At 35.7% G+C, this 14,009-nt stretch overlaps 1 protein-coding gene across 1 annotated transcript in view; it reads left to right on the top strand.

Annotated features, from left to right (window-relative positions):
* TDRD12 (tudor domain containing 12) overlaps positions 1–14,009 on the top strand; it is a 35,238-nt gene that overhangs the window by 13,064 nt on the left and 8,165 nt on the right. Inside the window, exons 13-24 of the mRNA XM_072873720.1 lie at positions 284–437; positions 2,579–2,706; positions 4,429–4,620; positions 5,707–5,835; positions 7,698–7,815; positions 8,687–8,814; positions 8,918–9,138; positions 9,885–9,984; positions 10,761–10,948; positions 11,270–11,480; positions 12,016–12,108; positions 13,750–13,919. Coding sequence (XP_072729821.1) covers positions 284–437; positions 2,579–2,706; positions 4,429–4,620; positions 5,707–5,835; positions 7,698–7,815; positions 8,687–8,814; positions 8,918–9,138; positions 9,885–9,984; positions 10,761–10,948; positions 11,270–11,480; positions 12,016–12,108; positions 13,750–13,919 — 1,832 coding nt within the window. The remainder of the gene's footprint in view (positions 1–283; positions 438–2,578; positions 2,707–4,428; positions 4,621–5,706; positions 5,836–7,697; positions 7,816–8,686; positions 8,815–8,917; positions 9,139–9,884; positions 9,985–10,760; positions 10,949–11,269; positions 11,481–12,015; positions 12,109–13,749; positions 13,920–14,009) is intronic.

The following is a 14,009-nucleotide window of genomic DNA, read 5'->3' on the forward strand; positions in this document are numbered from 1 at the left end:
AAGTGAGACAAGATGCTTCTGCTTCTGTTAAATTTTTGGACCTTTTACTTTATGTTGCTGCATGTGTCCTTTTTGTGTCCAGGTAACCTGGTGTAGGGTTCCTTGGGTCTGTAACATCTGCATTTAGGAGGTGATAGAGTACTAAAAGCTTCAGTTTTGAAGTACTTAAAATCTGCAACACAGGCCTTTTTGGTTTTGCCCTAAGTGCTGAAGTAGTACAGTTCTTAAGATTCTGAACTCTTGTCTAATACTATGGTGTAAAATTTTGTACATATGTATGTAGCCACTAGCACTTATTTTATGCCCTGGGTGGAAGAAGGCACAGCTTGTTTTTGAGCTACTGAAAACATACGAGAGATGCTCCAGACAGCTTCATCCAATGTTGATAATACTTGGGCAGAACAAAGAAGCAGCTAGAAGCGTGAAAATCCAAGGATGTAAGAATCTTTCTATCTTCTTAATTATGAAGATCTTTCTATCTTCTTAATTATGCTTGAAAACAGTGTGGGCTGCTTTAACTGCAGGAAATTGTGAAGGAAGCAATTTATACTTAAGTTTTTTGTTCTATAAAGTAATAATTCTATTTCTTTAATGCTATAACTCTGTAGTGATACATGAAGCTTCAGTAGTGCTATTTAACAGTAGATGGTATTAAAGCTGTTCGAGTATCTACAAAAGCTGTTTGAATATCTACATGTTCAGCATCTCTTTCATAAGTTCCATAACAATTATTTTTCAGCCAAATTAGTGGTAGGGATTTGCTGAAGATGATGCTGAATTAGGATTAATCATGGACTTTGTTGATTTAGAACCAGATTTTAAAATAGCCTTTTTTGATACATGAGCATCCTTTGCTTGACAGAGGTACTGGGTCTGTCAAGGATGGAGTTGAATTTGCTTTATAGTTTGTATGGTGGTGTGTTTTGGATTTGTAACTGGAACGGTGTGGTTAACACACTAGTGTTTTGACTCTTGCTGAGCATTGCTTGCACGGCATCAAGAATTCTTTTTCGCAGTCTGCCACCCAATGAGTAGGCCAGGGGTGGGCAAGAAGCTTGGAGGGGACACAGCCTGGACAGCTGACCCAACCTGACTAAAGTGATATACAATACTGAATAATGTCATGCTCAGCAATAAAAACTCGTGGGGATGATCTGATGGGTGGCTGGGCATCTGTCTGCTTATGGGATGTTGTCAGTGGTTGCCTTTGCATCGCTTCCTCCCCTCCCTCCTTCACTTACTACACTGTCTTTTTCCCGACCTGTGAGTTTTCTCACTTTGGCAGTTCCTGTTCTCTCCCCTGTCCCACTGGGAGCAGGGGGAGTGAGTGAGTGAGTGTGTGCCTTTTAGCTGCTGGCTGCAGTCAGCCCACCACAGTAATGCGTATGTGTGTGCTCTTAAAAAATATTTTTAACAAATATGTAAGTATTTCAAGTGGTTTTTTATTTTTTTAAATTGTCAAACATTTGGGGGACGTGTCTGTGCTGCTTTACTGCTTATATACGCCTAACAATTCTTCTCTTAATTTAAAAAGAATATTGGAAAAATGAAGGATTAAAAAGGAGGTAATAGTTCTCTGCAGACAAAGTTGCATAAACGTCCAACTTAAATTTTAGTCGGAAGTAATTTTTTTTTTTAAATGGTGGTTTCCAACTTGCTTATTGCAATAAATTCTAAGTAGTTTGTGCATATAACTTCAGTAGCATGCAGAGGATACTCCATAGAGAAGAGGAAGCATAGAAGTAGTAAAAGAGTTGTTGGGAGACTTGCCATACTTAAGTGTATTTACTTAAAACATTTAGTTTTACTATTCTTGTTTGGTCTTTTTATTAAGCCTTAATTGGTAACTGTATTTTTAAAAGTGTCTCTTTTTGCCAAGGCAATGGGAAGTATGGATAAAACTATGAAGGCTTGTGTAAAACTTCTCGTTTCAGCAGTTTGTAATCTTACATCCATCATTCAAGTTTAAGAGCCTGGTGGATGAATTCATATCTTTTATTAGTAGAATTGTTGGTGTATTTGCACAGATTAAGATTGGTGTGGTTTTATTTTATATATATATATGTATACACACGTGTGTATACGTATGTGTGTAGATATCTAAGCTACAGTGTATGCTTTATTCAGTTTTTAAAACTGAACATTTCTAAAGGCTGCTCTTGCACGCATTTAAATATTTACCTTCTGTGTATCTGGTTCTGTAGTTCTTATCTCTACTTCCATTACCTTATTGGAAAATGAAATGGCATCCTGCTTTGTAAACTTGTTAACGTTCAGACCTTCACTTGTTCAAAAACTCGGAGTTTTACCCACTCAGGTCTTGAAGACATGCAGGGGTAGAAAAATACAAACTAAAAATGACTGTTGACCAGAAGTCAGAAAATGGAGTTCAGTGTTCTCTATTAAAAAATTTAAAAAAAAAAAAAAACCCACCCAAATACAACTAAAAAACCCCATCCAACTTCAAGATGATGCATCTGAAATGCAAATGTGGCCTTTTTAATACAACTTGAATATTAATAAGACATCATAGGACATGGTAGTTTTAATGTTAACAGTCTTTTCTTCCTACTTGTAGGCGAAGTAATCGTGACGACACCGTATAGCCTCCTGAGACTGTTTGAACATCACAGTTTATTATTTTGTAGACTTTGCCATCTTGTTCTTGATGAGATTGAGGTACTGTTCTCTGATGCTGCTGAACAGGTAAATGGTCTTGTCCTGTTCTACGCTACTGCTCCATTATGCTGTCTTCCTTTGCTGTGGATGGTTTCCGAAGCACTTGCATTTTTTTCAACTTGGTAGCAGTAGTTTTAGTGTAGGGGTCTTCAACCTACTTTAAAGGCTTGCATCCTTACATGTCTGTAAGGAACTTCCTTTTCCCTCTTATCAGTGCTGTTTGAAACAGCTTCAGTTCAAGAACCATCTTTATTGGTAAGCTCCTCAGTCTCTGTAGAATGAAAGGCAGAAGTGAATGATCAAATAGTCTTGGAAGCAATCATAAAAACTTTCCTTGAGTCTTAATGATAGTGCAGGCAAAAGGAGCAGCTGATCCAACTCAAAGAATTTTGGAAGAGGAGCAGCATTAAGTTCCATGTTGACAAGGATTAATATATTCTATCAGTTTTAAAACGATGACTTGTAACTCAAGTTTGAGAATTCCATATTTTTTTTATTGCTGTTTTGAGGCTTCATAGGACAGATGCTTTCTGTTAGTATTACAGCATATTACATCATCAGTATGCAAAAAACAGCTTACCTTTTTTACTGTCATAGATTTTTTTTTTAAATCATTAACTTATTAATATTACTTGTGTAAAATTTGGTGAAAAGACTAAAGGGCCATGTTTCTAACTGTGAAAAGCTAGAGAAACTTCTTAATGGAGAGAGATTGCCCAATTTGCTATATGTGAAGCTGTTAAATATGCCTTTGTAGCAGCAAATCTCAAGTCATAAATCAGATGAAATGTTATCCTTATCCAGTGGGACATTCCTTCTTCTGTTCAGGCTGTTCTTTCTGTGGTGTTCCTGTACTTCTTGAGACGGAGTGCAGGTATACTATATGAAGATGGTGGGAAGGGTAGTTTGTAAAATACTGGGCATGTATCTGCCATTTTTGTAGGATCTTCTCAGCTTCTCAAAAGCATCAGTCTTGAATAGGAAAAAGAAGAGATGCTCTTTGAGATGGAAGTGATGATTTGATAATGTTTGGAGTATTGTAGCTCTTCTAAAGCATTATTTTACAGAAATGTTATATTATTAAAAATGGGTAATGGTTAATGCTATGGGTAAGTTTAGTGCCAGGTTGAGAGAGATCTCTTAGAATTGTGCCAGAGCCCTAGAATAATACTTAGTACGGTAGTGCTTTGACAGAAATCCTGATGTTTTTCCACAACTGGACTGTGTGTCACTTAATGTAAGATGATGTCATCAGGAATATATTCATTCTTAGTGATTTTTATTTTTTATAAATTATTTTACGGTGTGCACACACACTTCTTTATTTTTTCTTTTCTTCAAATTAGTGTATTGGCAGGTTGGGCTTATCTTTACTTACCTCCTAGTTTTTGCTGACTGCCTCTGACCTCTTGGATCTACTTTTGCCTACGCTTAGTATTTTTCAGATTTGAACAGATGCTTTTCCTGAGATTTCCATCTTCTCTGGGCAGAATCCTGCATTATCCTGTGTGTGCACGTGCTGTTCCTTTATGCTGTCCTGTCACTTTCTTCTTGCTTCAGAAGTCATTCAAATAATAGGATAAAAGTGCACAAACCAAACACTTCGTTTTGGCATGTGAAATTTGTGTTTTGCTGTGGTGATGTTTTTGTGACTAGAAAAAACTGTGCTGAAACAGCGTACTTTTCACTGCTGTTACATACTCGTTGGAATAGGATAAGAGGATAGAAAACCTTTTTTTTTCTTTATAGGTTTTTACTATATTAGATTGTTACAAGAAAGCCATTATTACTGAAGAGTGGGAGTATTCACCGCATCAGATTATTGCTGTTGGAACACGTTGGAATAAACATATAGCACATTTGATAAAGGAGTTCATGAACGATCCTTACATTGTGATAACAGCTATGGAAGAAGCTTCTATCTATGGAAATGTGCAACAGGTAAGAATTTGGGGATGATGTCACTATTTCTTTACGAAGATATTTTGCTGTTTATACTGATCAAGGTCAGTATACGTACCTGCTGATTGTTTATTTTCAATGGATAGTGCTACAATCCTAACTCAGACTGTTCAGGTGCGCCTCCCATATATGAACTGAGATGACTCTTAGAAGACCTGTGCAAGTTAATCACTGAATGAGCTGAAGGTCCTTTACTTTGCTTTGTAGGACTGAGGTGAAGATATTCCCTCGAGTATTTCATTGTTAGTACAAATGAATGTGAATTTTATGTGAAGTATTTGCAAATGGTATAGTTTGTGACCAGAATTTTGTTTGTGCAATTGTTAATTGAGAGTGGCAGAAGTACAAGTTAAGTTATCCCAAGACAGAGCTAGTAAAATACTTGTCTTAGTGCTGTGTGCCACACAATACAGAACTTAATTTGACCTAAAATTTCCAGAAAGTTACTACACGTTCTTAGGTGTCTTCTCATTTAATTTCCAATCAATGTGGTGTAGCCCTTAAGAATAATAAAATTGTTGTAAGTATGATCTGAATTCTTCTGTGTCTCAAAATGTAATAATTTGGGGATTGAGAATGTTGGGAAATCTCTTAAGACTAGACATTCTGAGCATGACACGAAACTGAAAAAAATGCCACTTTTTGTGAGAAGTCTAATTAATGGTTTGGCAGGATTGAAAATGTCAGTGTTTTGATGCTTTAGTTAAGAGTATTTCAGGTGGTGCAGTATACTTTTGGAGTGTGAAGCTTTTTTAGTGGTACTTGAAAATGCCAAATTTAGATTGATAAATCACGTAAAATTAAATGAATGAAAAATCTTAATGTGGGATTTTGATTATGTGTCGGATTTTAATTATGCTCCTGGAAGCTGTCCTAAATGCATACCTTTTGTGAGAGTTGTATCTTCTGTAAGTTTAACAGAAGACCTATGGCTTACTGGAGCTACCATGTACTGGATTCTCTTTGGTATTATGTAACAATGCTTAGTGCTTGTTAAAAGGAAGAATTATATAGTAGAATATGTATAGATTACATGAATTATCAGCCCTCTGTATCTGCTTCTAGGTCGTGCGAATTTGCACGAACAGCGAGAGAACTGCTGTGTTACTCAAAGTACTGGATTTTACGCACAATAATCTTCAGAAGGTGCTGGTATTCACTAATTCGGTAAATGAAGCAGAAATGGTTCATAAGGTAAGGAAGTATTTAAATTTACCTAGATAAGTGCTTTTTATTAATTGTTAAGGTATGACAAACTAAAATATCTTGGCTTCAGAGAATAAAGGAGGAGTGTGAATTTGGAAGTCAATTAGTTCTGCTAAAAATAGCCCCAGCCCCGCTCTTCTGCCAACTAGAAGAAAGCCTAACTGACAGGAACGTCTGGCATAGAATGCATTCATTACTAAATTCTTAACTACGTTCTGTCTGTCAGGTTGGAACTTTGAGTTGAATCAAACTGACTTTTTTCCAGTAAAAGTTCTGTCAGGTTGTCTTTATTTTATTTTTTACTGTTTCCAGGAGTGGTACTGGGGAGAAAACTTAAGCCACCCTGTTAAGAAGTTCTGTTCTGTTGCTTTCTACTCTGGAGTAGTTGAAATTGTGGAAGGCTGTTTCTCCGACTTGAAAGAAACATTTTCTGTTATCCTGTGAAAGTCTGCCAGAATTTAGTTAAGCTTCAAGTCATAGGGCATGGGGGGAAGACAGCATGCTTAATATGTATTTTCTTAAAAACTGGCGTAAAACGGCTTCAAAACTATCTGCAATAGAACATACTCCAGTTTCCCACCTCTTTTGTGGTATTGTATACTCAGCATTTTCAGAGGTGGAGACTAAGAAGGAATTTTCCTGCAATAGTTCTTTCTTCAGATACTACAGCAATCAATATATGTAACAACATAGCAATAGAAAAATCTCTTCTATACTTTCATTGTCTCTCTGCTGGTCCTCCAACAGTGCGAAGTAAGAGGAGTGCGATCTGATCTGACTGAGAAGCAAGAGGTGGGAAGCAGTTCTGTTAAGCCTGGATAGGGTGATGTGGATTATGGGGATGGTATTGCTAAAGGAGGCAAGCTATGAGGATATTAGAATTAAAACCTTTAGTGATAGCTCCAAGGATGGGATAGCAAAAGGCTGTGTGGCTGGATTGTTCAGATGTCATAGGAGGAGATATGTTGGTCCTGAAATGTGGGAATATATTCCCTTCCAGAAGCTGGAATAGATCCTGTGATCTTTAAAGGATTCTTTGTATGTAAATGTTAATGTATCTGGAATGTTTAATCTTTGACGGTTGTTAATTAAAGCAAACTTGGTTTTATCTTGTGACTTTCTAACATGTTTTCCTTTAATACATGAGGGTTAATTTCTTCAGGCATATCAAAACTAACTGCACCACCGCCTAAAGGAAAAGTGTTTATTGATGCTAAAGTATTGAAGTTGTTCATAGTAATCCTTGTGTACACCAACTTCAGATATCTTAAATGGGCTACAAAAATATTTTAAATGTTAACTTAGTTCATTAGACATGCCAGTTTGGCAAATAACCAAGGCTTTTGTAGTGATTAATTTGTGAACCTTGAACTTGACAAATACATGAAGTCTTTTGAGAATACTACGTTCATGCAAGTTAAGTATGGGTAGACGGGTGAGGGGTTTTTAGTGCTTTTTCTGAGAGACTGAAACTTGAGCCTGCACGTTGTTAGATGATAGAATTGAAACAGAATAGAGAGGACACCTTAATAGTGGGAAAAGCTTCAAATGGAATTTGTACTTTCTTAAACATCTGTTTAAAGCTCAGGTTCCTATGGATTAATACATTATTAGTTTTCTTTTTGTACAGGAAATTCATAGGCTTAATCTCCACAACCTCTTTTTTTTTCCTTTTTTTTTCCTTTTTTTTTTTCATATAAGCAACCTAAATTTCATTAACTCTTTCCCTTGGCTCTCTTTCCAGTAGCTAAAGTATGCTAGATACTAATAAGATATACTATTTATTAGAGTTTATTAGAGCAGTTATTGCTGTATTGGAAGAACATATAACTTTTTACTTTGTCATCCAGGCACTGAAGACCAATTCAATATTTTCCTTGAAAATACATAAAGAGAGCGAGTTTAATTTCAAGTATATCTTAGAGCAGTGGACAAAAAAGTATAGTTCTGGCACTCATGTTGTGTTAGGTGAGTATTTTCTTTTTGTGTAGTTGTGATTATGTCTGCATGGTGACTCATATTCTACACTAAATACTTATACTAGGTTATCTCATCACTTCCACAGGGACAGTTCCCTATGATTCTATCTAGTTATCCCTTTACTTATTAATGCTACAGATAGTCTTTTTTCTTTTTTTTTTTTTCTTTGTTGTTGTTCCTGGGTCCCAGGGTTAACTGCTACAAGAGAGAACCGAACTTGTTAGAGGGAACATAAAGGAGGTGGTTTTGATGCATTAATTAAAAGAACTACTAGTACTTTCAGAGAATTTCCATGATTTCACAATTGCCTCCTACTACAGAGGATAGTTGCAGTTTGAAATAATTTAGAAACTCCGAAGACTTACTGTAATCATTTCCTGTATGTTCTGGTAGCATTTTATTTTTCAAGTTGTTTGCAGTAGCAAAGACTCTTACCCAGTTTCAAACTCAGTGTTTTCCATTTTGTATGTCAAAAGCAAGAAGATTGACTTAATTACATCTGTTTTGTAGGTTCATACAAAGGTGTTAACATTCCTGTGTTACTTCAAGTGTTTTCTGTCTTGCTCTTGTGAAGTACTTGGCTGTGGGCAATTCTGTTTATTCTGTGATACGGATATGAGATACAGAATTATGCTAGATTATTAGAGACTAACGTGAAACTCTTTCTGCCATATGCTTATGATGTGTATTGGCTGAAGAAATATAATGCCTTATGTAAGTGTATTGGGAAAAGACCTTTTTCTTAATTCTTAAGTCAGTGGATGGGGAGAAGGAAACAGCCATTGCTAATGTGATGTAATACTTCACATGCTTTAAGTATTACAGTTATCTTATGTGTGTGTATAAAACATGTGCTTAGTTTTAACAGATGACTGCATGCAGTCTTTGGGAATTACAGATGCAACTTGTGTGATACATTTCGGTTTTCCTTCTCCAAGAATCTTTGGTCAGCGTCTATACAGCATGTCTGACAACTTCTGTAACGTGGTAAAGGTTTGAGTAAAACTTTAACAGGTTAATACTGCATTTATTTATTACGTGGTGGATACATAAAAGCTTTTAAAAATAAATATATATATATTTTTTTTAGGATTCCTCTGCAGATCAGGAATATACAAAGACAAGATCAGTCATTCTGCTAACAGAAAACAGTGTATGTCATGTACTTGGGATTCTGCGCTATTTGCAGCACGCAGAAGCTGAAATTCCACCAGAACTACATGATTTTACTGCCAAGATGCTAGAAGCTGAAGAAGATAAGAAATTTTCAAGGCCACTGTGTTCCTATCTTAAAACATTTGGGATTTGCAAGTAAGGAAATACCAAGTTCTCTTGACACCCATACTGATGTGGGAAAGCATTGTATGCCCTGAATGATGACTGCTTCTACTTTCTTGATGATACTTTCCTGTTGGATACTTTTATTCAAACCAGGTTTTGCTCATGATTTTTTTTTTTTCTGTTCACTGTTGCATCTGTTTCAGTCTTCTTGGGTACTTTTATGAAAACAAAAATATTAACGTTGTTATGGAGACCAATCATACATAGTAGCATAATTATAACTCCTGCCTAGATGTACTTGAGGGAACTTTAAGCCATTGTTTTGATTAGTATTCTAACCATAATTGCATGAGGTTTGTGCTTTACTGTCTCCCCTGTTGTCTCCTGTCCCTCCAGAGTGGGTAAGTAGATGATGACTTCTGAGCTGTGTGTAACTGGATTGTAAGTAGTGCCTGAAGGAGGAAGCTAAAGTGTTCTCAGGTGTGACTTCTAGTGTAGATAAGCATTGTTGCAAGTCACAAAAAATTCAATGTTAGTGTATGTTTTACTCTGAAACAAGTTTTCTGGTGTTTTTTGTTTTGTTGTGCAAACTTTTCCACCAAGAGCTTTTTGGCTGCTCCTGTATAACCCCCAGAGTCATTGGTGCTATTTGAGACAGGAATTGAATATTGAGGGCTGATGAAATTTTAATGTTTAAAGCTGTTGTAAGTCACATCAAAATAGTTTACAACTGAAAACAAAGGGCTCTTTTCTAAAACCATTTTCTTAATACATAGGAATAGAACAGTGTGTCCAGATCGTCATCAAATTAATTTACAAATAGATGTGCCCCAGAATATACCAGACAAAATTATACCAATGCCTGGATGTGTGACAGTAAGTTGTAATTATTTACGTTGGTTTTGGGATATCAAAAAGGCAGGTCTTAAATAGCTACTTAGCATATTACTTTTTTTTTTTAATTACATTAATATTACTGTAGTATGTATACTATATCTCTTGGATGTTTGTTATTTTTTAGCCTTTTTCCTCTCTCCCTTGCATAAATAAGTGTGCCAGATTTTTCCTTAATCCTTAGCTTGAATTGAAATTGTTTTGCAGGTGATTCCGAGTTTACCTCAGATTTTCTTCTTCATTGAAGATTCCCGTTCTGTGGGAAGAGGGCTTATGTTCTGTTTATTCCTTTATGCATTGGTGTTGATAGTAGTATATTCAGAGTTTTTCATTTGAGTAATTTTAGTGCAAAAAGAGTGAAGGCCTCATGCTTCCCCAGTCAGTTCTTCTAACACTTACTGTAAGGTTGGAGAACACTTAGAATTAAGCTTGAATGGGTGTGGAATGCCTTAGTGGTTAGTAGCTTGGCAGGTTCACTGGTGTTCATTTATGTGGAATACCACCAACTGAGACCTAACGGTTCTTGCTCTATAAATTTCTGTCCAGTATTGACTGGATTATGGGCAATTAGTATTATTCATACTCTTATGAATGTTATAATAATAACTCGTAATCTTCTGAAATGTGTATATGTAGCAACATCTCTGTCACCTCTTTGGGCTGGAAAGAGGTATGTGATCTTGAATATGAAAAATTATGTTTCATTAATTTAAGAAATTATCCAGTCCTCCTTTTTCTAATGTATTTTATGCTTTCAGATACTGCCTCTCCACATTGTAAATGCAACAAACTACTTCGGTCGAATAGTAGATAAACAAAAGGACCAATATACAATTCTTGCTGAAGAAATTAATGAGTATTTCAAGAAACCTAGTAATAAAATTTCTGTTAAAAATGTGGAGAAGCTAGCGTTTTATGGATTATGTGAGAAAACACTTTTTCACAGGTAAAAATGTTGGGATGGTTTTTAATTATTCATGTGCACTTTTTTATACAAAGTAATTTAAAACTTTCACTGTTTAGTTTAAAAAAAAAAAGTCAACCTACCCCCAAAACCAGCAGAAAATCACTGCTATTCAAATCATTCTTTAAGAAGCTATCGCATACTCTAAGTTACCAAATGGAAAACAGAATGACTACCCACGTGCACACACACAGTTAGATATTTTGCTATGAAAATATCATTTTTAAACGAGTAAATTTAAAAAACTTTTTACAACTGATTATATGAATAATAATTCTGTGTTTCCTCTCCTACTGTATGAAGGGTTCAGGTGGTAGAGATTTCCCCAAAAGAGGAGGAAAATTTGTTCTTTAACGTCAAAATTAAATATATAGATGAAGGCAGAACAAGTCAAGTTCAGAGCTATCAGCTGCTTCAGTTACCTGCAAGGTTTCAGTGTCTGCCACCTCAGGCTGTGGAATTTGTAGTTTGTAGAGTGAAACCCATTGATAATGAAATTGAATGGAATCCAGAGGTAATATTTATCAGGTTTTTCATGGTATTTCCTTTAAGTTCTTTAATTTCTCTATGTGTTACTTTCTACAAGAAAACAGTTATGAACTGCAAGTTTAGTTACCAAATTTCATTGCTTATTAGTATTACCAATAAATATCTGCTATTGGGCCAGAGTCTAAGAAGTCAGTTTTCTTGTTCGTTTTCCTACAAAATAATAAAGTCAAATTTATGGGATTTTCTTCTCTGTAATTTAAATGGCTTCTTCCAGAACAAGTTATTGCTGCTTTTGAATCTGTGGGGAATAACAGGGGAAGGGTAGCCTCTGTAAACTGACCTGTTTTTGAGTATTCTTCTGTTAAGGAAGCTCCTTCCTTAAAGGCTAATGCTATTTTAACCTACAGTAAAGTTGGAGTATTTCACTAGTTTACTCAAAACTGTTTTCATTGAATAACCTTTTCATTGTTAAGCACAGAAGATTGTTCCATTATAATTAAAATAACTGTAAAGTTATGTTGGTGTACATCTCAAGTGCAGTACAAATTTGTTTTTTCTAGGTAACTCATTATATTCATCACAAAATTAAAGGAAAACAACATGAAGCAAAAATAGTACATACCTTGGGAAATACAGCTTGGGTTGATCCAATGGTAGGTATAGAATTGTAGCATTACAAAATATTTTTATCTAAACTCCTTTATAAGAAGGGCACCCATTCTTTTCTTTCCTTCTGTCTGTTCCTATTTTAATTTTATTCTACGTGGTATTCACATAATACTGTTGGTTACTTTACTGTGATGGTGTCTGAGCACTGGAACAGGTTGGCTCAGAGGTTATAGAGTCTCCATCCTTGGAGATACTCAGAAGCCATCAGGACATGTTCCTGGGCAGCTGGCTCTAGGTGACCCTGCTTGAGCAAGGGGGTTGGATGAGATGACATGCACAGGTCCCTTCCAACCTAAACCATTCTGTGATAAATATGTATGCTTGTATATAGACGGAATACATGACTGAGTAAAACTTGGACTTTAAATCTGGAAAGCTGAATATGCACCAGTAACAGAGCACCAAATTAATCATAATGTCATCCAGACTATTCCACAAAGTTGTTAACAAAAGTATATTTTGGAAGTACTAGTTTTTAGGGTTTTGTCTTGTAAAATCAATTCTGTAGTTCATCACACATCCTCGGAAAGAATGAATCTTTGATCCTCCAAGATTGTTTGCTGGTATCTAAGACCTCTTTATACTAAGCTTAATTTATTCTGTTTATATTTCTAAGTCTTTGCTGTCTTTTATGGATCTTGCACTAGTTTAGAGTTAATTTCATTCTAAATTTTTCTGCAGACTGAAAAATGCTTTTAAGCTTTTTTCCTTAGTTTTCTTGATCAGAATAGGAAGAATGGGTGCTCTTTTTCTTGGATATGTTTTACTTGAAAGGAGTTTTTTTGAAAGGCAGGGATCTATTCTGGCAGTTACATCAAAGGACAAAAAAATCAAGTGCCTTTTAAGCCTTTACTAATGGCACGAACAAGCTAGTTGCATTTTTATGATGCCTGTTAAGAAATAACTTCATTTTATGAGCAAGGAGTTCTGTGAAGAATTGTTATTAAAGGTAGCTTGCAAGTTGAGGGGTTTGTTTGTTTGGGTTTCTTTAATGGTCTGGACAAGTTCATCAGAGGGGCCTCCCTGTATATCTGAATCGTCATGTGCCTCTTGTGGCTGCTTGGTCCTGCCAAAGAGTACAGTAAGTTATCCCTGTGCTTTGGCATGTATCATGTGATGTTTTCCATCCAACCATTCAGTCAGATGAAAAATAAAGTGGAAAGAGAAAATGATCTGGAAGTAATTCTCTTTAGTAGCTTCCTTTCCTATATAGTGTATCTCAACCTTTCTCCGATTTCTGTGCTTTTGTTTTTGATTAGGGTTTTTCTTACTGTGCCCTGCCCAGCAGTTTTATTGTTATTTGGGTCTAGAAGTTATTCTGACTGTGGTGTGTATTTTGGCTGTAATTTGTGTAATCAGGGCTAGGATTGTTTACTTCATTGCCATCTTGGTTCTGTCAGATGGGACTAGCTAGTAGTTACTTGAGCCATTATCACAATGAAAAAGATGGTGATACTTTGAAAACAATTAAACATGGGTAGGTTCCTGTTTGAAAATCAGAGAAAACTAATTGCTTACAGGTATAAATAAATGGGGGTATGCTTAAAGTTTTACTTAACAGCTTAGCATTGGAGAGAGACCATTTATGAACTTCAGTTTCCATTTAGTATGTTTTGTAATTCAAGGTGCGGGTTACCAGGCTTTCAGATTTAAAGATGTCTGTCAACGAATACAACGTTCGATCTGAGATTTTGTCTACGGGTCTGGGAACTGACAATCCAGAACATATAACACAACTTCAGAAGTTGTGCGGATGCATGAAGGTATTTGATCATGCAAAGAACTTGGAGCCTTTGTAAGTGTTTACAAATTTTTTTTCAGCATATACTTTACTAGGGGAAAAAATCTATTATTTAATTTTAACTGGATATTTTCATGATTAATA

The sequence above is a fragment of the Ciconia boyciana genome, chromosome 9 (genome assembly GCF_034638445.1).
Source record: "Ciconia boyciana chromosome 9, ASM3463844v1, whole genome shotgun sequence".
NCBI classification, from domain to species: Eukaryota; Metazoa; Chordata; class Aves; order Ciconiiformes; family Ciconiidae; genus Ciconia; species Ciconia boyciana.